Source organism: Rhineura floridana, chromosome 9, assembly GCF_030035675.1.
Source record: "Rhineura floridana isolate rRhiFlo1 chromosome 9, rRhiFlo1.hap2, whole genome shotgun sequence".
Classification (NCBI taxonomy): domain Eukaryota; kingdom Metazoa; phylum Chordata; class Lepidosauria; order Squamata; family Rhineuridae; genus Rhineura; species Rhineura floridana.
Genome location: NC_084488.1, coordinates 114022586 through 114043820, shown reverse-complemented (window position 1 = coordinate 114043820; position 21235 = coordinate 114022586). Strand labels below are relative to the sequence as shown.

General features: G+C 42.1%; 3 protein-coding genes across 18 annotated transcripts in view; 1 reads left to right on the top strand and 2 right to left on the bottom strand.

Annotated features, from left to right (window-relative positions):
• The window catches only part of MOB1B (MOB kinase activator 1B), an 89306-nt gene extending 88005 nt beyond the window's left edge, over window positions 1–1301 (bottom strand). For 2 of the 8 annotated variants that reach the window (XM_061583415.1, XM_061583416.1), the window contains exons 1-2: window positions 1027–1281; window positions 291–361 (exon numbers count right to left, since the gene is read on the bottom strand). The gene's annotated coding sequence lies outside the window, so the exon portion shown is untranslated. The other 6 variants (XM_061583418.1, XM_061583412.1, XM_061583411.1 and 3 more) reach the window with 6 other exon arrangements.
• GRSF1 (G-rich RNA sequence binding factor 1) lies at window positions 646–16099 on the top strand. Its single transcript, XM_061583410.1, has 10 exons — window positions 646–1559; window positions 5826–5979; window positions 7676–7831; window positions 7928–8071; window positions 8951–9086; window positions 10277–10440; window positions 10575–10696; window positions 12068–12203; window positions 12851–12937; window positions 14788–16099. The coding sequence occupies exons 1-9, from the start codon at window positions 939–941 to the stop codon at window positions 12910–12912; spliced, it is 1695 nt and encodes a 564-aa protein (XP_061439394.1). The 5' UTR covers window positions 646–938; the 3' UTR covers window positions 12913–12937; window positions 14788–16099.
• Window positions 16100–17664: 1565 nt separating this feature from the next.
• RUFY3 (RUN and FYVE domain containing 3) overlaps window positions 17665–21235 on the bottom strand; it is a 72319-nt gene continuing 68748 nt past the window's right edge. For all 9 annotated transcript variants that reach the window (XM_061583398.1, XM_061583397.1, XM_061583399.1 and 6 more), the window contains 2 exons: window positions 19523–19597; window positions 17665–19157 (listed from right to left, as the gene is read on the bottom strand). In XM_061583398.1, the coding sequence (XP_061439382.1) occupies window positions 19014–19157; window positions 19523–19597 (219 nt within the window). In that variant the 3' untranslated portion in view covers window positions 17665–19013. The remainder of the gene's footprint in view (window positions 19158–19522; window positions 19598–21235) is intronic.

Here is a 21235-nt window from a genome sequence, read left to right as displayed (position 1 = left end):
CCAATGATGACTCAACTCCTATTCAGTCTGTTGAATTTGAGCAACAAACATGGAAAATTAAAACAAGCCCTTGTTTAGCGTTCACCTGCGAAGGAGACCCCTTAAACCCCCACCGCGAGTCAGTAACTCGCTTTCTTTCTTTTCTTTGAATGTATTTTATTTTCCCAGAACAGACAAACAATAAACAAAAACAGAAGATTTTCACAACGGAGTTACAGGTGCATATAGTTATGGATGATTAACTTAATTTTTAATTTTTTAATTTAAATACAAAACCAAGCTGTCTCTACCTTTTCTTCCGCTCCCCCTTTAGCCCAGTACCATAAATGACCATGCGTAGATGGTGGATGACATGCGTTGTCTGTGGAAGATACAAATGCAATAATTGTATACCACACGTTATGAAAAGTGTCAGCCTCCGTTCCCTTCCGTAAAGCTTAACACCGCAAGTGAATAGCTCCTACTCGAAAAAGCAAGCAGGCCAGCGGTTGAATTAAGAACCAAGTCCCCTAACCCTTTGCAACGCCTCCGCTCTCGTTACTGCTTTCAGCCTACAGGGGGCGCTAGTTTGGCTAAAATTGCGAGAAGTCAGGGTGCCTATCTGTAAGAAGGGCGGCTTTTGGTTTTCATGAAGGCCCCCCTCTTCCCAACGTATTTTCAGCACTGCAGCGCTTCAAATCTCTCCCCAAGTCCTACTGTTGCGGCCACCGCCTTCTCCACACCTGTTTTGCCTCTATAAGGGGAAGGGCGGACAACTGGAGCCGGATTTGGCCCACCAAGGGTCTCCCGTTGCCGACCCTTACCCTAAGCTGTGAGAAAGTCCTCGCCTAGCCCCTGTACTACGATTCATTCCGACCCTCCCCCAAACCGTGCGGGGGCCGGTCTTCCCTCCCGCCGCCCCGCGAGGAGAACTCGAGGCCTTAGTTTCTTCCCCTCACATGACAAAGCCTTGCGCTGACTCTCCCCGTCCCGGCACTACAGGCGAAAGACAACGCCTCTCGGACGGCGCCCCGCTCTCCCAGTTACCTCAGGCTAGGCCTCGGCCTTACGCGAGGGGCGGGCTGGAACCCAGCGAGGGTAGGCCTGGGATGCCGCCTCCTGACGCGGCTCCGCCCTGCCCGCCGTGGCTCCGCAGCAGGCCGCCTGTCGTAACAGACCTCGCCACTGCCGCGCATGTGCCGGGAGCCCTCGCTCGATCTGTAGCGGCTGAGGGGGCGACGACGACCGCGGGAGCGACGACGGCGCTGGGGCTTCCGCCTCCCATGGCCGGGACGCGCTGGGTGCTGGGCGCGCTGCTCCGGGGCTGCGGCTGTAGCTGCAACAGTTGCCGCCAGACTGGCGCGGCCTGCCTCCCCCTGCGCCCCGCCATCTCCTCCTCTTCCTCCTCCTCCGCCCACTCCACCTCCCTCGGCCTCTCCGGCCGCCGCCGCCTCCTGCTCTTACTCGGGGCAGCCACGCAGAGCCGCGGATTCGCCAGCTCCGCCGGGCCGGTGCCTGGCTTCGGCAGCTTGCGGGGCTCGCTGCTGTCTCCGGCCCTCGCAGGAAGATGCTACAGCCAGGTAGGACTCTGAGGGTTGCTTTCCCTTGTTGTTGTTTTTGGAGGAGAAGACGAAACTGCCTCCCCCTTCGGAATACTTTGGGGTGACTTTCTCGCCCTTGGGGATTTCTTGTTTTCTCCCCCATAGCTAAAACGTGTGTATGAGAGTTGATAGTTTCCCCCCAGCAAAGAGTAGTCTGGTTATTCGGTCTTGGCTTTTTTTTTGCGAGGAAGGTATGTTTTGCTTGTGTGTAGTAATGGGTCAGAGAGGCCAAATTATGCCGCTTTACCATCACAACGACCCTGTGAGGTAGGCTAAGGTGGCGTGTGCGTCCCTGCATATGTGTGTGAGAGAGAGACCAGCCCAAGGTCACCCAGCGCACTTTATGACTGAGAAGGAATTTGAACATTCTCTGTCGACATCATTTCTCCATCTTGTTTCCCCTCAAATGTGTTGGACTACTGCTGCTCCCAAAAATCACTGGGAGAGGATGAGAGTAACTGAGGGTTTGGATTTGCGTTGTTGGGAGAATCCTTTTGTGATTCCATCCCTGGAGACTGTTGGAGGCTGCTCCTTCCCCTCAGCTATTGCTTCCCCTTCCCCAAAATCGCCGAGGAAGCCTCCATTTTCCATGGCTGTGTTTTTTGAAGGACGGAGAAGAAACCCCTAGGCTTCCTAAAGTATCACTACAGGGGTAGTCAACTTCTTTAGCCTGAAGGTGGGGCTGGATTTTCCCCAGCCAAACTGCTTGGGGTTCTCCTGACCATCTTTTATGTTCTTTCCCTCTTGGAATTGACCAGCTGTGAGGGAAACTGGAGTGCCATGTGTTGGGTTTCCATCTCTGATCTCCCCTTTGCCCCTTCTGGTGCAATGAGAAAACAGCAGCTTCTGTGATATCACAGAGACCTCTCATGTGTTCTCTCATTTGGAAAGCGGAGGATCAGATCTGCTTGGGTGAAAAGGGGACCTTGTGTGCTCTAAGATAGCAGGCGAGATACCTACCACCTTCCGTTGGCAGCCCTTGCCCTAATATATCTCATTTCCCTATCCCCATCTCAAATATCCCAAATTCAAACGGAACTTTTGTTGCCTTCTCACTCCTCTGCCCCCCCCCTTTTTGTTAGGCGTCTCTTCACCTCATCAATCACATTCATGAATAAATTGAAATATGCTTTGTTGACACTAAGGGTGCTTCCAGATGACCTGTTTATTGAGTAGTCATCCTATTTGTTTGCAGGGAGATTAGACAATATTGACTATTTAATGCACTACTATTTGTTTGCGGGGAGGCTAGATGACATTGCATCAAAGCAAGTATTATCCAGCACTTTCCAGTGCATTTTCCTGTCACTTCACTTATAGCAAAAAGTCTTTGGGGTTTGCTGCACAAGACCTTCCCGTAAGCTATAATTGGGCAGTGTGGATTTGCTGATACGTGACTGAAACCCACCCGAAAACAGCAACCACCAGACAGTGGCCTGGGGGAATTTCTGTCTGCTTTTTCTTGACTAACCCTGGCCCTCAGGTTGTTTTAGGGGAAATTATCAAAATTCAGCTAAGCACCCATTGCTTCACTTTGTGGTCCTAGTAATCAAGGAAAGATCAAATTTGTTCCACTCTTTCAGTGCATACTAATGGTTGAAGAATTGTAATCATTACTATTTGGTTACAGAATATATTTATTGTACTTTTACAACACCAAATTTTAATCAACGTTCTTGATTGTTAATATCTCAACAGGAGTAGTAATAATTCCAGATGACAGTATGCATAGTATAATGATGTTTGTGTGAGGGAGCCTTGGCTTTGTTTTATTTCCTTTAATCCAGCAGGTGGTCCTGGGACCTTTTTCTTTTCCCTGACATTTACCCTGACATTTAAAAGGTTTGAAGATCTCTCTTGCCTCAATGAAACCAAGTCCCACAAAAATGCATTTGTTTCAGCTGACCTTACCACTTCCAGTAGAATCCATGACATAAACTCATTTGAGTTAAAGAAAGCTATCCTTGTTCCTTAAATTCTTCTTTCCTTTCAAATTATATTTGTTCTAAACTCTTTTTCTGTTTTTTGCCCCATGTATCTAATCTCTTTCTATGGGTCACCTTGAAAGACATTTCCCAGAGGTGCCAACTAGGACACCTAGGATAGAGGTGTCCCTTAGTGTGGGTCACCTTGAAAGGTATCCTCCAGAACTGCCAACTAGGTCACCCGGTCTAAGAACATAAGACTAGCCTGCTGGATAAGGCCAGTGGCCCATCTAGTCCAGCTTTCAGTTTTCATAGTAGCCAACTAATTGCCTATGAGAAGCCCACAAGCAGGGCCTGAGCACAAGCGCACTCTCCCATCCTGCAGTTTCCTGCAACTGATATTCAGAAGCATATTGCCTTTGACCATGGAGGGGGAGAGCATTGCCATCATAGCTAGTAGCCATGGAGGTAGAGGTATTCCTTTCTGTATCTGAAGCTAAAAGGTGTTAACACTTTCAGTATACAAAATTGGTATAGAATCCCAATATGAAGAGCCATTCAAATCATGTTCTATGTGGTGTGGGTTTTTTTAGCCTTGTGGTTCTGAGATAAGGTTGACAATGTAATATCTATGTCATAGGCAACATTCACACCTTCTATACCCTAGTCAGTTGTGCCTCTTCTCTCTTCCCTGCTCATGCTGGGGTGAAACAAAAAAAGATCCTTGTCTTATACATCCGAACCAGGGATCAATCATGATTGATGTTGCTCAGAAAGACTAAAATGATAAAGCCAATTGGTTTACCAATTATTGGTTTACCAAACAAACCACAATTTCTGGTTCAGACATAAAATGAACATGTTTCCTCCCCACGCTCACAGTAAAACATTAACGGAGGTTTACTATAATTGCAAACTAGGTCACTGCCAGAAAAAAGGGAAAATTGTTAATAAATGTGTGGTATCTTACCTCTATGGCAGCCTTTCCCAACCAGAGTGCCTCCAGATGTTGTTGGACCACAACTCCCATCAGCCTCAGCCAGCATTGCCAATGGTCAGGAAGATGGGAGTTGTGGTCCAACAACATCTGGAGGTACACTGGTTGGGAAAGGCTGCTCTGTGGGATGAGAGCAGATCAAGGTGTTTCATGTTTAATGTGAACAGTATTGTAGAACAAGCCTGCCATGTGTTGATAATTAATACACATTGCAAATTATGTTAACTCTCTGTAACTTTTTTAAAAAAACTTTCATCCTCTGGACCATAATGTGTGTTCACCTTGGTGCTGAGAAAATTCCCCATCCCATTAAAGATACACACTAGTCGTGACTATGAGGACGGTACCCCAGAGCCTTATTAGTGGGTCACATGTGCTATTTAAGCACTCTGGTCTGCATGGGACATGTATAGGATGTTTCAGTCCACCCTGGTCATTTGTCTATACCAGCCTTTCCCAACTAGTGGGCCACCAGGTATTGTTGGACCACAACTCCCAATCAGCCTCAGGCAGCATTGCCAATGGTCAGGAAAGATGGGAATTGTGGTCCAACAACATCTGGTGGCCCACTAGTTGGGAAAGGCTGGTCTATCCACTTGTGAGAGGATAATGAGATTGTGGCAACTTGATTTCTGTATGCAACGCTCGGGTTTCCCAGATAAATGGTTTTCCCAGTATATTTCCTGTTCTTCCTTGCTGTGTGCTCCAACACCCACCCGGGAGCAAGGGCATCTGTATATGTCTCAAGTAACTACAACAGACTGTTAGGTTACTCAGTGGTCGAGCATCTGCTGTGCATGCATAAAGCCCCAGGTATAATCACTGGCACCTCCAGGTAGGGCTGAAGACACACCTGTCTGAAATCCTGGAGAAATACTGCCAGTCATTGTAGACCAAAGGGGAACTTTATATCTACACACACCCACAGGCCAAGTTTGACAGGTGGGCAGGGCCACTGACCTGTCAGTCACCTAACATCACTCAAGTGGCCCATTTTTGCCCATGTGATTTGAAATGAAAGTGTGCACAACACTTCCAAAGTGCCAGCAATCAGCTGATTGTAGGTGCTAGGGAAGCTCTGAGAGCAGTGCTTCTCGGGTGTATGACGTCAGATGTAGGGAAAGTGAGGATGGCTTGGCTGCAGTGGCCTCACAGGCTTCATTAGGCCCACAGGCCAGAGGTTCCCCACTCCTGGTGTAAAAAATACTGTGTTTGGTGGACTCAGCATAAGGCACCTTCCTTGTATTCCTGTCTCCCATGTATTGTGCCATGTTTGTGTTTCATTACAGTCACAATGTTGAAACAAATATTCTCTCTTTGAAGGAGCATTGCACTTCCTTTCCTGATGAGTATCCCCCTCTCTCAGAGTATGAGGCATCTCCAGCTAAGTCAGGCAAGGAAGATGATGTATATCTTATTCGGGCCCAAGGTCTGCCTTACTCCTGTACGGAGGAAGATGTTCTCAACTTTTTTGCAGGTAATTTTATTTTTCCTAACCACCCCATATGGTGGGGTGGCTAAGGGTTGAGCTATGCATGATGTAAAACACATGCTTCAGTGTTGCTTTTATCTTTATTTTAACTGCAGCTGCTGGGGTGGCCTGATCAGAATTGGGACTACCAGGAGGAGGAGGCAGTGGCAGCATTCCTGCCAATGTAGTTAGCAGCTTCAGACTGTAAGCTAGAGGGCAGGGACTTTCTTGCTTTTTATTGATCTCAGAGCCTTTCTGGCTAAAGAGCAGGATAAAAATGTTTCCAAGAAATAAACATTTGAGGCTACTTATGCTGATGTGAGGCCAAATAATTACTTTAAATTTCCATACTGAGACAATGTGTCTGAAAGTATGAAAATCTGTTGAACATGTTCAGAACTATATTGATTGCTATACTTCTGTAGAGCTGTTTCCTCTTGTTTTTTGCAGCCTATAAAAGGTCTATTTTCAGTAGGTCATAATTCCCTAGACATATTCATTGGTTAAAACAATTAATCATTGTTATATAATGTTTTAATAGGCACAGTGGGTTTATAATTGGTTGTGTTGGAATGTAGATTTGCCAACACACTGAATTCCCAGTTCTGCAGCTGGATGGATTTATTGAATCCATGAAGCTTTTAATACAACCTTAGAGATGTTGGCAAGTCATCTGGTTGGGTCACCTCATTCAGGCTTGTCCCTTTGGTGGAGGGGAATTTTGTTAGTGCCCAGATTAGAAAGATGAGCTGTAAACATAATGGTTTACTTGCTTCACTAAGTGTAAGGCAAGAAGCAATAAGGTTAAGTACAAGAAGGCACATTTAGTTTAAACAACACAAAGAATATCCTGAGTGTAAGGTAGTTTGGTATGGAATATGTTGCCTAAGGAGGCTGTAGAATTTCATGTCTTGGAGGCTTTCAGCAAAAGGGCTGGATAGAAATCTGCCCAAGGAGCCTTTTTGTGGACCATGAGATCCATCCAACCCCATGTTGGGGAAACAACCCACAAAAACAAGGAAGGGGTTAATTGGGAATCTAGATCCTATGTAGATATGGCGAGAAGCATGCAGTGGTTTCAGCTCAAGATGAGTTTATTATCTCCACTCTGTACAAGACAGGTGTCCTGACTGGGAAGCATCTGAATGTTCAGACAAGAAAGAAGCATTTCCAAAGCTATGACCCAACTTAACTGCAGTTTTGTATGAAGGAACCTTGATAAAGTTTGTTACAGTTTTATTCGGAGAACAAAGCCTAAATCGCAGTTGCATTCCGAACTGTGCAGTTTGATGGAGAAAGATATGGGTATTGTAGAACAGTTGGAGAAAGCTTTGAATAAAAAAGGGACAGATGGCCAAGCTTAGAGAAATGCCATTTTATTGTTTCTGTTGGTAAACGTTTGAGTCAGAAACTCTTTCAAATCTACTGCAAATCCTAGAAATTTACCAATAGAACCCGGTCTAACTTCTGTCCACCCCGATGTACTTGACAGCCCTTCAGATACTTGAAGATGGTTGTTACCAGCTCCTTCAACCTTTCATCATAGTACTTGCTCTCCAGGCTCCTCACCATCTTTGGTGTCCTACTCTGTGCATGTTTGTTATGAAATGTTAAAATGCCCTGTTGCAGCTAAATCAGAACGTTATGGTAGAAAAGGAAGTCGTCTTATGCACCTTCATCTGTATTTTCAATAACTTCCTAGGCAGCAAGATTAAAAATGGTGTGAATGGCATACACTTCCTCTTAAACAGAGATGGCAAACGTAGGGGAGATGCTTTGGTTGAGATGGAGTCAGAACAGGATGTGCAGAATGCCTTAGATAAGCACCGAAGATATTTGGGCCAGCGTTATGTGGAAGGTATGTTTGGTTTTAGCCTGACTTTAAAGTGTGGTCCAAGAACTCCTTGCACTACAGTTGTAATTGTGTTTCTTATGGCTTTTTTTTTTTTGGCAGTCTTTGAAATACATAATGAGGATGTTAGTGCCATCATGAAGAACCTGCACTCCAGTTTAACATCTGTGACCAACGATGGAGTGGTACGACTGAGAGGCCTTCCCTATAGTTGCAGTGAACTGGATATTTCTCAGTTCTTCTCAGGTGACTCTGTGTGGAGTGGTGATTCTGTGAGCTAGTGATCATGAGCAAAAGATGGAGTGGATGTGTCGTTACACATTTAGGTTTAATTTGACCCCTGGCAGTGAACCTGTTGGTGTTTGCTCTGGCAAACATACACTGGCGTACCCGACCGTAGTCACTCCCTTGCTTTGCACCTTGCCAAGAATAACGCAACTCACGTGTAGAAATATACAATCTTTATCAGCAGAATAACATAAAGCAGTTCCAGCATCGAATACACGTTACACAGTCCGTCTTTCTCCTCTTTACTTCCCCCCCACACACACACACAAACACATCCTTTTCTTTTCCTGTCTTTATAGCCCATCACGGTCATTTAGTCATTAGGTGATTTAGGGTCTGCACCTGTATCGCCTGAGGGTTTTGATTTACTCTTTACTGTCAGTTAACCCTTTCAGGGCTGGTTTTCCTTCTTTGTGAAATGTACATGCTAACAGAACCAAAGGTGGACATGTCATCTTAGTGAATCAGTTTTATCTAATTTTGTTCTGTACACCTAGTGCCTGAAGGAGGGCCACCGCATATCTCAGTATATATATTTAAAGCTTGAATGAGAGTGAGTCAAACTGGGCGTGGGAGGAGACGAGAGTCTTTTGTTTCATGTATGTTTAGCAACAGACTCCAAGACTAACATAAACATAACATTCTTGCATTGATTTGTAAATTGTACAAGATGTAAGTGCAAAATGCTAGAACCACTATATTTAAAGCAGCTTTTTTGTACCATTTTATTATTGTGTGTGTGTGCGTATTTCTCTTATCAAAAAAGGGCAATATATATATCCTGCTGTTACCAAAACAAATGTCATCTACATGCTACTGAAGCATCTCTTCTTGCAGGTTTGACTATCATCAACATAACATTTGTCATGGACCAGAGGGGAAGAAGGAAAACAGGAGATGCATTTGTGCAGTTTGCTACACCTGAAATGGCTAATCAAGCCTTGTTGAAGCATAAAGAGGAAATTGGGAGGCGGTATGTTGTTACTGGAAAATGAACATTCATGAGAGGAGCGACGGATGTTTTTGTTTAAAACAAAAACATTACTACTTTTTAAAGCAGATGAAAGCTGGATGTATGTTGCCTCCTGCTATTTAAACAGGATTGTTTTTGGTGAGAAGCAAGAGGATTTCAGAGAGGGAGATTACACCTATATACATACATTCTGATGTCATGTGCTCACGTAGATAGTACTGGATTTTGGACCTGAGTTCAAATTCTGGGTTCAGTCATGGATTTTATCTGGTGAATTTCAACAAGTTCTCATCTCTGGTCCAGTTTTCATTTTGTTAAATGTGAGGGTAATGATCTTGACTTGATTTATAAGCCTGTCAGAAAAATTAATAAGAGGGAGAAAATGCTCTAAATTAGTTTGCATGTAATGCCCAATGATGGTTTAGCATTACATGAATGAGCCATGGGTCTGCATGCTCCCTCCTCCCCTTGCACACTCCATTTTCTCCCTATTTGCAGTTAACTGTTGTTGCCATTAGATCTGAACTGGCAAACAAATGTTTGAACTTGCCCTCTAAACCAGAATTCCAAACCATGGGTGGATTGTGATTTAGACCAGGGCTGTGGAGTCGGAGTCTTGGAGTTGGAGTCGGGAACAATTTTGGGTGGAGTTGGTAGAAATGTACCGACTCCGACTCCTTCATAAATGGCAAATGTATATTAACTAGTAATAACAAATTTACTGTAGTAAAATGGTAGCACAAGGCATTTCATCACCACCACGTGAATCCAGAGCTTGGAAAAGCCCAATCCCTGGGGCTGATGGGAGTTGTAGTTTAAAAAAGTAACTTTTCCAAGCTCCAGATTCACGTGGTGGTGATGAAATGCCTTGTGCTACCATTTTACTACAGTAAATTTGTTAGTACTAGTTAATATACATTTGCCATTTATGAAGGAGTCGGAGTCGGACAGTAGAAAAATAGAGGAGTAGGAGTCGAAGGTTTGGCGTACCGACTCCACAGCCCTGGTTTAGGCATGACATACCTGGGTTTAAATTCTAGTTCAGTCTTTGTAGATTTGAGCAAGTTCCTGTGTCTGAGATTCTTGCAAAACTAGTAGTGCAGGAACATGATGTCTGAATTGAGCCTGGGCATGTATGATAAATACTAATCATGACCCAACTCTTCTCACTTTTTCAAAATAAACTATAGATACATAGAAATATTCCCAAGCCAAAAGAGTGAAATTCGAACACACAATGGCTTTTTCCGGGGTAGGAAGATGATGGGTTATCCCACTATGAAACAAGATTCTGAATCTGTTTTTGAGGAAAGTGAGTTGAATGCTGCTACATATGAAAGTGATAAAGAAAATGGTAAGTCCATGCAGTTCTTACTATTCAGCGCATCTTTGAGTTGCCTCTTTATGTCCTCTGCATGTTGGAGGAGAGGCAGACAGGCACACAAATGTAATTTGCAAACATAAGTTCTGGCCTTCTTCACTCTACAGAAGTTTTTAAGCAAGCATTTGAAAAACCTCGGGATGTGTCAGAATCTGGGAGTTTCTCCTCGCTTCACTTTGTTCATTTGAGGGGTCTGCCTTTTCAAGCAACAGCCCAAGACATTATAAATGTACGTAAGGGTAAGAATGTTAAATATCCTGAGCAATTTTACTTGTAAAAGCTTTCTTTAGCCTTCAAAATGGGAATTTTAGCCTTAGTCATTGAAACTTGTAAAAAGACATGATTAGCCTGAAGCAGTTTTGCAAACAATTTGCTAAAACTCATCCCTGCATTTCTCTCCTGAATGCCACCTTTTGTGCCCTGTTGCCAATAAACTTGTGCCACCAGGAGAAACAAGAGCATCTGAGAGTATTACTGCAGCTGTTTAATTCACTCCTTTAAGTCTTGGAGAGGACTGGAATAGTGAATGCTAACACTGTAATACATTAAATGACCCTGAGGACTGGGCTTATTGACCTGTAATTCTTCCCATTTATTTAGCTTCTCTCTTAGGGCACAGTCCAACTTGTACTTGTGCCAGGCTGGGGGGGAATTGGATGTGGCAGCCCCCCGGCTGAGCTGGCAGGCTCCCGGCAGTGCTAGACTCCACCATCGGAAGCCCCTTGTCCCGGCTGAACCACGGCAGTAATGGGACCCCACTGGCTCAGTTGGGGGTCCGCCAGAGAATGCCTGATGGACAGAGCAGGCAGAAGGCTGGAAAATGAGGCATTCTGAGGGCACAGCAGAGGTGGAGCTGAGGGGAGAGGACTTCCCTTATACCAACTCCCCTTTGGTCCCAATCCAGCAAAAAGGTCAGCGTAGGTAAATAATTACGACAGTCAATGGGGAGCACTTACTCTCCAGTAGGAGTATTTGTCAGAGCTGGCTTTTACCTCCTGTGCCCAGCTCCCAACTGAGCTGGCATTCAGCCTGCCCTCCAGCTCCTAAGAGGCAAGTGGATGCTGTGGATCTTCCCACCGGCTCCTCCTCCGCCAGCCCTCCTCCCGCCGGTTTCCCAGGACTTGGATTGCTCTATAAGTGAATCCAGGTCTTTAGGAAAATGCTTAGAACCACTTAAGTAATTCTGTGCACAAGAGATAATTAGGATTGTAGATCTTGAACATTAGTTCCACGTGATAAACAGCTTCTGAACTGAGGAGCTTGCAAAGTTAGTTTCAGGTATGGCATGCTCTGCACTTATAAAGAAAACAAGTCAGAAACCTAGCTGGGTGTGTTCCAAGTCAGGAATATATGAATTAGCTCTTTGACAACAATGCAGTGTGTATCAGCTTCATTTGTGAAACAGGCGTAGCTTTGTGCAACAAGTAATTTAGTTTATTGTGTCTTGGACAGCACTTGAGACCTTTTAATATCTTACAGATAGTTGCAAATATAGATTAATAATTCCTCAGCCTCTGCTCTATCATAGCTTTCAGATTCTGAGCTGATAATCAAGTAAGATACAATATCTGACTTTTCACCCTGTGTTTTTTCTTTAAAGTTCTTTGCTCCCCTGAAACCAGTGAGAATCACTATGGAATATAATTCAAGTGGGAAAGCAACGGGAGAAGCAGATGTTCACTTTGAGACGCACGAGGATGCAGTTGCAGCCATGGCCAAGGACAGGTTGAACGTGCGTAAGTAAGACTTGTGCATTTCCCATGGGGCACAGTGCTGGGTGGGCAATGGTGAGGCACAATGGTGCTAAGCTAGAACCAGGGGATGTGTATAGCAAGAGCCCTTTGAAAAGGTACATTTTTCCTTACTTTAAAAATCCAAAGTCCCTTGTACAGATGTCTTCATTTGATGTGAACAGTCAAGAACAGAAGGGTGACCAGGCACATTCTCTGTTTTCCTGTTCTGACATCTATTTTATTCAGTTAAGAGTTAAATGATTCTAGAAACATTTAAATTATTCTGTTGCACAAATAGTTAAAAGGCAGCAAGAGGGTCTTGCAATGGGACATATGGGGAAAAGTTAGGATTTTGAGCCTGGTAAAGTCTTGGTACATATTTACTAGCAAGCCTGATGACAGGTGAAGCATCCTTACATAATGGCAGTGCACATTATGCATTTGTTTGCAAGCAACAAAAGTCTAGAAGTAACTCCACAGCTGTGAAGGGACCACTTGGGGACTTGCATCTACTGTAAACTGAGTTTCTGGATAAACTGAGGTCAGGAATGTGGAACTCGGGTAAATGTGGGCATGTAGTGCTTGATAGTACCCTCTTCCTAAATTTCAAAGCGCAAATGGAAAATTAAAGCTTCTCTCTTGTTCTATAGAGCATAGATACATTGAACTATTCCTGAATTCATCACCAAGCACAAAAATTGGTTGCCAGTGACAATGGCCTAATTCCCAAAGTATAGGTGAGTTCCATGGCAAACTTTTAATTACTCCTCTAAGAAAATAAATTGTCTAGGAAACTGGACTATTATTTCTACAGATGCTTAATGACAATCAGTAGTTGTAGTGAGTGAAAACTTCCAGTATTCAAATCGTGGCCAACATTTTCAGCCCAAGACCTCTGTAATTTGGACACCAATGTCTAATGCCAACATGTGAGCATAAGAAGAGCCCTGCTGGATCAGACCAAAGACCTGTCTAGTCCGTCATCCTGTTTCCCAGAGTGGCCAATCAGATGACAATGGAAAGCTCCCAAAGAGTTTATTACAACAGTAGCCCACACCTGTTGTTGCTCTCCAGTAACAGGCAGATTCTGGAGGCAACATGTAGCCATCATGACTAGCAGCCACTGATAGCCTTCTTCTCTGTAAATGTGGCTTTATAGTGGACAATTTTAGATCCGTATACCTTTTGGTCCAAGGAACAAATCCCACTTTTTATGAAGTTACTTCAAGCCTTTTAAATGCAAAGAGTAAGAAGTGGCACAACAGCGGGGAAGTGGTGTGGTGGTGGGCTGCTGCCTATACAGGATTTTCATAAAGTAAGCATGTGAAGTGGCCTTAAGAGCCCATTCATGCAAATCTTTTTTGCATGGTGCTCTGTGATTGGGTTACTCGATAGGTGGGGAGCTTTCTGCCATGTTTGTGTTCTGTTCTTCTTGTGCTCATGCATTAAGGATGAAAATCAGAAGACTACTCTCTGGTGCAAGCAGTAATTATTTTTCTGTTTATCTACTGTCATATCTCTTCCCGACTTTGTTTTAATATAGATTGTGACATGTTGGAACATTGTCTTTTTATTTAGTACTAGCCAGGAGTGTCCGAGATTACTTGGGAATTCTAAGTAGCTAACAGCAACCCTCACTGACAGTCGGTGCAGTATTGAAAGGTTCAGTCTGCCATCACGATTCAAAATGTTGTCCAGTGGTATCCGTAGACAGTAACCTGCTTCTCAGCCTCAGGGACTATTGTGCCAAATTTGGTTGATATCTGAAGAGTTGTCCAAATCAGTGCATTTTTAAAAAAGTTGAGTCCACTATTTTGTTTCAAAAGGGTATCCAGTGGTATCCATAGACCCAAACCTGCTCCACAGCCTTGGGAACCATTATGCCAACTTTGTGTACTCTGTCTCAAGCAGTGTTTAAATCTGTTTAGAGGTGCAGCCATTTTGTTTTAAAATTGTGTCCTGGAATATAAAAAAAATAGACAAGCCTGCCCCATGATCTCAGACAGGAACCATCATGCCAAATTTGGTTAAGATATCTCAAGAGGTGTCCAAATGTGTACAGACAAACAATTTTTTAAAATATATAATATTTTAATAGATAATATTTAAATGCCTTGTGATAGGGTTGGCTATAAAAAAGCAGCCAACCAAGTTTATAACAGCACTAATAAGATCTTGCATTCAAAGAACCAAAGTAAAATGCTAAATTCTACACGATGTATAAATTAAACAATTAAGAGAATTTTGCATATTTATTTTGTATAATTCTGCTAATCTTGAAGAGGAGTAAGGAGATCTGTAGGATACTGGATAATTGCTAGATAGTTTTTCTAATCTTGAAAAGGAGCTCTGTAGGACCCTGGAGCTTGAGTATTGGAAGCCTTCCTGAGCCCTTTGAGTGCTATGATATTGTTCAGTCTTGTAAGATTGCTTTTGCAGGCATAAGGACTGTTGTGTTCTTTAATATTCTGAGAATCTCATCTAGCATGCTGCTATTGTGTTGGATTTTAAAACTTAAAAGAGGAGCTTATTGGACCATGATAACTTGTATTCTTATTTGTTAATTCAGCATTCTCTTTCTCAACAGGATAAATCAAGATGCATTTCATTTGCACATTTTCCTAGAGCTGGAATATAGGAGTTCCTGTAACCAGCAAGGATAAATTCTAAAGGACACTCCCCCCCCTCCCGAATTGCCTTTCAAAGTAAATCCAGCAGCTGTATCTGTAACCCCACAAATAGTTTGTGCAGGATCTGTTTTATGTAAAACCAAAATTAAAGTTGAACTGTCCTTAAACTTTTTGCTGCAAGTACACGTCCTGATAGACTGGGAGGCCAAGCTGTGATACACAAAGAGTTACATAGATTGTCATAGTTTCTAAGGCATGAATGGTGCAGACGCATTGTTGCCCATGGTTAAGCAAGTGCAAAGTGGGCTATGATTTCAGGAACCCTGATCACCATCAATCCCAACTCAAGTGTGGTTAAGCAGGGTCAGTTGGGGAGTGTGCGTGATGCTGTAGCCTGCTAATTACTAAACTGGGATAGTAGAACAGTGTTATATTGATACCAGTCTGTTGCATGGAACTTAATACCAGAAATGCTCTGATCCAGTAGTTCATGGAATGGAATTCTGTAGGTTGCCAGAGGAGTAGAATGCCCCACAAAAGAGAACATCATATGCACAAAGGAATGCATTCATGAAACTGCCCCTTACATTGGATAGGATAGAGAAGCTGTCCTGTAGCATATGCTCGGTGGACTGTACATGGAGCTTTTGCCAGATGTTAGATAGGGTACTGAATACTGGCTATAAAGAAGCTGCTTTTCTCCAGAAGTAGCTTGAGCTGTATTAACGTTTAATTCAGACTGTCAGATTGGCATGCGTGTGTGGTAATGATGTATGCTTTCAGTCTTCCTAGCAAGGTGGCTAGGTTGATGTAACTGATTTTTTACCACGTGAATATGGTTTGAATCTACCATTACCTTACTGGGTTCTGCCAGGATGTGAGAGCACAGAGTAGGCAAATAAGAACATCGTCAGCGTTAAACAAGTGCAGCCAAATCCCAGATGAATATGAAGCATGCGTTTGCTAACATATATGCAGAAAGATTGAAAATGCTAGTGCCCACACCTCAACTTTTGGCCTAAACTGGCTGGGTAATGGAAGTTTTTTCAGATAGTTAATTAAGGTTGCCAGATAGGCTTGGTCCCTCCCTACATATCTGTTATTTTCATAGTAGGGGTCAATGAGTTTGATGGTGAAGTTGAGCCCAGCTGCTGCTGCTGCTACCACAAAGTACAGCGATAAGTAGGTGTTAAGCATTGCTTCTTAGTTTTGCCTGTCTCATCACGTCAATGTATTACTCTAATAAATGAAAACTTTTTTCTTAATGCAGATAGCATGCTTCAGGGTCCTTTATCTGGTTTTTTACAAGTATTTCAACAATGTTCAAAGGCAATGCAAGTCCATTACCTATAAGACATTCAATGACCACACCTTACTGGACACAGAAGCTACTTTTAAAAGGGGAGGTGTTAGTCTTTCAGTGTACTATCAGTTGTGTAACTAAGGTTTATATAAAACTAGAGGAGAGGTGCAGGAAGTTACATACACACAGCTTCTGCATACCATATGAAGCAGGTTCACCCCAGGATCCTTGTATCAAAAGTTGTTGCCCGATTCTCTGTGTGTCTAATACTCTTGGTACCAGTTGAAATACAAAAGGAGCCAAGGAGCATACACTTTAAATTGTAGCCTACTTTTTTTAACGACACGTGTAATATAAGGTAGCATGGAGAATTTTGCTGTATGTTTTGACTATTGCTAAAGTGCTGTAGTTCTAGGTCAGCCTTTCCCAACATCTTGGGTGCCCAGATGTTGTTGAACTACAACTCCCAGCAGCCCCAGCCAGCAAGGCTAATGGTCAGGCATGATAGGAACTGTAGTCCAGCAACATCTGGGGACCCAAAGTTGAGAAAGGCTAGACTATCACTTCTATTGCATAGTCAGGGTTGATGGGAGTTGTAACCAAAACATCTGGAGTGCTACAGGTTAAAGCTGCTGTAGTCCTATGTATAGGTTTATTTCTCCCAGCTGAGATAGTTAACCAATATCACAGATACAGCCCCCTCACATGTGGATAGAGAGAAGGGAGTGTGATTAAGCTTTCAACATATTAAGTCTTTGGTTTTATTTAATACAGAGGAGCATTCACATATGAACAATTTGTAGACTAAAGTGATTACCTAAATTGTAACACACACACCCCAATTTGTGAGGATAAAAAGTTATCAATTGGGGATTTTCAAATTACAGGTTTATATTGAATCTTTTAGAAAGGGAGCCTCTGACTACAGCCTTTATGGAAACAAAATTATGCAAAAAATGATAATGCTTTGGGAACTGGTATTAGAGCAATGTTTCCCAAACTTTATTTTTTTTGTTGCTGGACTACAACTCCCATCAGCCCCAGCCAGCATGACCAATGGTCAGGAATTATGGGAACTGTAGTCCAGCAACAAAAAAATAAAAAAGTTTGGGAAACACTGTATTAGAGGATAGTTACATGATTTCACAGCTCTCTAAGGGAGTATACATTGTACAGTTCCTCTGTCTTGAAGTTGCATGGCCCATAGTAGTATGTACACTATTCTTTCTTTAGTGTTTCTTGCTTCTTTAGGGACATCTGTTCCTGTACATGCTACTACTGTCGAAGATACCAATGTAATCAGCACAACATTCAGTAAAAAAAAGCTTTCTAATTATCTACAAAAGAAGAATTAGTTGCAGTGGATGATTGACATGACGTCCTAGCATGCATGATAATGAGCCAGGGCCTCCTGCCCTTCCAATCCATATGCTGTACTTAAGATAAGCCATGTTAAACTTCAGTATGTTTAGTAAGGATTGTCTGCCCTATACAAACATAGCAAATAAAACATACAATGGTTTTCTGCAGATTCAAATACATTGTGCAGTCTTTTAATTTCCAATATCAGTAGATCTTTCACAAAGCAGTTTAAAGCCTTTGTAGACCACATAAAATTCAAGAGCGAATCATTTCAGAACTACATAGCAGTAGAGATGGCTCTTACAGTGGTGGCAGCTGAGTAATCTTTCCATTACAAGATACATTCTGAAATCCATCAGTTTATAGGTAACAAGTATTGTGGCATATGCCTTCTTAAATTTACATAAATAAGGAGTATTGCCCTCCCACAGTCTTACTGTGTCAATTACATATACAGCTCTACAACATTTTCTTAATTTAATATTCAGGATGCAATTCATTTACAATCAGTTGCTGTCCTTTATGGGTATTCTGCAAAAACAAGTTGAGAGGCCACCGTAGACCCTGCCAGAGCTTTTGAGTGCTAACATTCAGCCAATTGTGCAGAAAAAAAATGAGCAGAGTGAAACTCATTTTGCACACCACACATTCAAATATTTTGGTACACAAGACTTACTTTTAAGCAGCATAAAGCAGAGGCCTAACCAAAACTGAAAATCAGGCAAAAATAACCTGTTTGTGGTATTTTTCTTCTTTGACTAGAAAATCAGTTGTATTTATTTTTACACATCAATTTAGTCCCAGAGACTCTTAGGGGTTTATTCAACTGCTACATATGTACAAGCGCGTCACTAAGTCCTCTAGAGGGTTTTGTCATTCAGAGCTAGGGTTCAAATAAAGATTGCACAGGTCTGCTGGCAAGACAGAGTACATTCGCTCTTAGGAAATTGGATGGAAAATAGCTCAGTGTCCCTGTTCTATGATGTAAACAAAGGATGAAGTGGCCTGTGCCAGACATACCTACTTTGAAAGGCTGAGGGACCAGTGTGAAGCAACAGTTGGCTTCCTAGGAGAAGTGATGGAGTGCCATGGAAGAAAAAGCCCTGTTTTTTCTTAGAGACATCCATGTTCAGGTTGTGCTACTGTCCTCTACTGGGAGCAGTGACAGCTGGCATCTGGATGCAACTCCACCAATATCTTCGTGTCTTCAAAAATGAAGCATCTCAGATCTTGTAGTATAGAACTTGCTTCTAATACAGATGCTTAAGAGGTGAGCAACGAACTCTCAGTATCTGGGTAAACCCCAGGAATGATTCATCCAGAGGTCCCTTAAATATTTACAGTTGGGACTGATTTGTCAATGCATACCTCACCCCTACCCCACACTCTGGTCCAACAAGAGTAAACAAGGGTGTTCTTTTGAAAAATTGTCCAAACAGTTCCAGAGATGGTTCAGAAGCTTTCATCTGCTAGAAACAAACTATTTGACATGACTGCTGTCTCACCACCATTAGAGTCCTATGAGGGGCTTGCAGAATAAAGTTGTATCAAATGCTTGTAGCACAGGTTGCACACACATTCTGGGTTAATGCTGGAGGGAAGGGGTAGTTCATTTGCTGAACAGTCTTCACAGAAAACACCACCACAGTGCTTGCAGATGTTCTGAGCAGGGGAGAAACGGAAGTTACTGGGAATCTTAACTCATCCAATCAAACTTTAACCAGCTAAAGTTTCAGCCACAGCTTGTCTCTGTAATTATTTTCCTTCTATGCACCTGCTAATTCAACCCCCCAAGGCTGGAAATTAAAACCATTGTTGTGTATCCTCTTTATATCGTAAAGGGGAGGGGAAGGGGTAGAGGATCTCAAAATGCCTTGAGTTTGTACAAGTTAATAGCTTGCTCAGGTTGGGCAGTTACTGCCTCTCATTGTTCCACACAGAACCACTGTAAAGCAAGTCATAAGAAGCAACGATAGAAAAGTTATGATCTGCTATTCCCACCAAAACCTGCAGAGTACACAGTTTACCTTTCTTTTGCTCCGAGTACTTTCTTCTTGACACAATTGGCACAACTCTAACTTTCCAGGGCCAAGAGTCTGCTCCTAAATAATTGAAAAACATGCTCTGATTTAACCATACAGTTAGGCTACAAAGTTTTCTGTCAAAAAATACGAGGTGTGGACATTCGTTGATAATAAGAAAAAAAGGAGGGGGAACCCCAGAATGTCAAAACAGGGAAATTCCAAATTTTGTAGATTTTTTTATTGATTTCTATAAAAGAGAATAAATTTCTTTCAAATACCCAACGCGTTTCAGCCCTACACAAGGGCTTTCATCAGGGGCTATAAACAAATAAAAAACCATCATTTTGACAGACATATACAAATTTCAATCTCTATTAAAAAATTTTTATAAAAACATTCTTCAATTTGTATATACTCAAACATTTCATATACACAAATACAGAAATAATTTTTTGTTACAGTAGCTTCTAAAGAATTTTTCTTCTTATGTTTCTATACATAATATAGGTAAGCAAATTCATGTATAGCATTTATTTGTAATATTTAAAAGATACTTACATTTAAGTTGTTAAAGTGCTTTATTCAATAGAGTTTTCTGTCTCACTTTTGTTATGAATGGCATCAATGTCTTTATGATTATTTAAAACTGGTAAGAGCTTTTATTATTATTTCTTACTTGTCTGGAGAATAATTATTCTGACCTTTAGAGATACGATTAAGAACACCTGTTGAATACTTGTGAGTAAAAAAAATTAAAGATACGGATAGGAGAACATCTAAGTAATATAAAAAATAAAAAAAACAGGAGCTCCTTTGGTTTCTCATTGTCTTCAATGCCCTAAATATATTAGTACAGGTTTAAAATTTTGGGTCCTACAACAAATACATGGATCATTTTCTAGTTCTCTTTTATATAAAAAAGAAATAGAATGGATTTTAAGACTCAAAACAATGACACCTAGTGGTTTAAATGAGGAATGTTCATTTCTTCCCCTGATGTAAAGGATTCCTCAGGTCCAAAAACATTTTTTACTCACAAGTATTTGACAGGTGTTCTTAATCGTATCTCTAAAGGTCAGAATAATTATTCTCCAGACAAGTAAGAAATAATAATAAAAGCTCTTACCAGTTTTAAATAATCATAAAGACATTGATGCTATTCATAACAAAAGTGAGACAGAAAACTCTATTGAATAAAGCACTTTAACAACTTAAATGTAAGTATCTTTTAAATATTACAAATAAATGCTATACATGAATTTGCTTACCTATATTATGTATAGAAACATAAGAAGAAAAATTCTTTAGAAGCTACTGTAACAAAAAATTATTTCTGTATTTGTGTATATGAATTTATTAGTCGTCCATCTGGCTGGCTGTCCAGCCACTCTGGGCGACGTACAACATAGGCATACAATACGTAAGCATTACAAATCTAAAAACAATGAACATAAACTCTAACCCACCCCAAAAGCCTGCCTGAAGAACCAGGCCTTCAAGGCCCGGCGAAAGCTCATCATAGAAGGGGCATGGCGGAGATCATTTGGGAGGGAGTTCCACAGGGTGGGGGCCACAATTGAAAAAGCCCTCTCTCTAGTTCTCACCAGTTTGGCTGTTTTGACTGATGGGATGGAGAGAAGGTCTTTTGAGGCTGATCTTGTTGGGCGGCATAGCTGATGATGCTGGAGGCGCTCCTTTAGATAGACTGGGCCGAAA